A 2,500-nucleotide genomic window follows, 5' to 3' on the forward strand; every position below is an offset into this window, starting at 1 on the left:
AGCCTGTGCTCTATCAACTGAGCTATCGGGACCCCCTAACTTGATACTTAGCGAAGATTTTTTTTAGCTTTTTTTTTTGGTGTGGATAAAATCGGGTCATCTTTAATTGATTTGTATATGAAGGACGAGTTTTCTGGCCAAAATTCTAGATACTTGTTTGGTTGTTTTTGTTATATATATATATATATATTTTTTTTTTTCACAGAACGATAGATAATCGCCGGCAATGTTGTAAAGATTGTAATTTTTCAGAGATGATCGAAAGCGCCACATCTGTGTGCAGTTCGTCCATCTCCTAGTCTGTTGTGTAGCATTTGTAATCGGCCTTGGAAGGCGGTGATTTCAACGTAGGTACCCTGGGAAATAGAGAGAAAACAAAATACAAATTACCTATTAACAAGTTTTACTTTACCACATTTATTTTCGTATATTATTATATTTATTTATGTATCATTCCGGCATTTTATACGTTTGTACCAAAAAATCCTTTTTGGATGAATAACTACATTATTATTATTATTATTATTATTATTATTATTATTATTATTATTATTATTATTATTATTATTATTATTATTATTATGATGATGATGATGATGATGATGATGATGATGATGATGATGATGATGATGATGATGATGATGATGATGATGATGATGATGATGATGATGATGATGATGATGAAGTGTGGTATGTGGTCTTGTGGTATGACACTCGCTTTACGATCAGAAGGTCCCGGATTCGAGCCTCGCTAAGCGCATAGTTGAGTCCTTGGAAAAGGCTCTTTACTCACATTCTCTCTTCGTACTCATGTGTAAAATGAGTACTTGCCCAGTGTGGGAGAAAAACTTGGCTAATAATAGATCATGCATCTAAGAGTGTAGCCATTAGAAGAAAAGATAGAAGCAATTTATAGCATTGTGATAATTTTGGTACCAGGACTTCCTTGACATAAAAAGGAATTATTGATCTTCTCCGATACAAGACGCTCGTTAAACATTTTATTACCATATTGTTTTATGTTTAAAAGATCGAGGATGGGTGATCTTTATTGAAGCTAGAAAAAAGATGGTGCCATCACTCTGAAACCAGAAGATCAGTTGCTCAATGTATGGACTACTACTGGTTTCACACTTCCAGGGAGATTGGAACCAGTATCATAAAAAGAGCTTTTATATAGCGCAATATCCACTAAATGTGCTTAAAGCGCTTTACAAGGGGTCCCTGGCCAACAGCAACATTTAACAATTAGGACGGGACATGACACCTGTTAGGCGATGTTACAATTTTTTCGGACAGAGACAACGCTGTTAACAGTCAGGTATTCATTTTACACCCGAGTATGGTGAGAAAATGTGAGTAAAGAGCCTTCTTCAAGGATCCAAATATGCGCCGAGCGAGGCTGGAACCCAGGGCCTTCCGATCCGAAAGCGAATGTCATACCACTAGACCACATAGCCGCACTATGAGATCACACTTTTTTTCCCTTTTACATTGATCATGGTTTCTGTATGGGCTGTCTATACATTACAATTTCATGAAACTAAAAGGGGGGGGGGGGGAATAACGCCAACTAAAGTGATATAAATAACGATAAGTGTTTAATTGTAAGCTTCAACTTTAATATTAGACGAAGACAGATACTGTGGACGTTTCGAGTTTCCCCTTTATCAACAAAACACGATGAATAAAACACCAAGGACAAATGAGATATGTGGGAATTGGCGTCGTTAAGGTGAATAAACAACAATAATGATGGGACAGGAAATATTGTGATAGAACACTAAAGTAAATCAATGTGACCAACTGTTTTGAAACGGTGTTATGTCTCAGTGAAGTTTGTGTTGACAATTGAATTGAAAAAGGCAAACTCAATAAAATCACACACGCTTGCTCTTTGACGTTCACAAAATAAATAAATAAATAAATAAATAAATAAATAAATGAACAAATAAATAAATAAACAAATACATTCCCTTTATTCGTCCCCAAGGGGAAATTTGTCTTAAGGGTCTATTCCAAGGGAAGACTGGAAAAGACTGACAGGCGTCAGCCGCGGTGCAGCGCCGCAAAATGAGCTAAGTCGAGGTGACTTGCTCAAGACCACATGAGCGGCGTATGAAGCAAAGACCGTACTGCTGAGCCACGCTGCTCCCTATACATTCTTTTTAGATTAAGCATATCAATATCACTAAAAGATTCCAAAGTATACTAGTATTAATATGTATGCGTCCTGTTTATGCCAACATAATAACTAACTAGAGCATTTATATTGCGCAATATAATCCAAATGTGCTTAAAGTGTTTTACAAGGGGTCCCTTGCCAACAGCAACACTTAACATGTAGGACAAGACATTGACGATTTTACACATTTTTCCGACAGAGATAGTCAGTTATCCATTTTAAACCCGAGTACAGTGAGAGAATGTGAGTAAAGAGCCTTTTCCAAGGGTTCAACTACACACCGCTCAGAACGGGGCTCAAAACCAGGACCTTCCA

The 2,500-nt window shown here is 36.8% G+C and overlaps 1 protein-coding gene across 1 annotated transcript in view; it reads right to left on the reverse strand.

Annotated features, from left to right (window-relative positions):
- Window positions 1-175: 175 nt before the first annotated feature.
- LOC144968132 (gamma-butyrobetaine dioxygenase-like) overlaps window positions 176-2,500 on the reverse strand; it is a 57,410-nt gene continuing 55,085 nt past the window's right edge. The window contains exon 14 of the mRNA XM_078906143.1: window positions 176-356. Coding sequence (XP_078762269.1) covers window positions 249-356 — 108 coding nt within the window. The 3' untranslated portion in view covers window positions 176-248. The remainder of the gene's footprint in view (window positions 357-2,500) is intronic.

The sequence above is a fragment of the Berghia stephanieae genome, chromosome 3 (assembly GCF_034508935.2).
Source record: "Berghia stephanieae isolate SIO BIC M18660-M18661 chromosome 3, UCSD_Bste_1.3, whole genome shotgun sequence".
Lineage (NCBI taxonomy): Eukaryota > Metazoa > Mollusca > Gastropoda > Nudibranchia > Aeolidiidae > Berghia > Berghia stephanieae.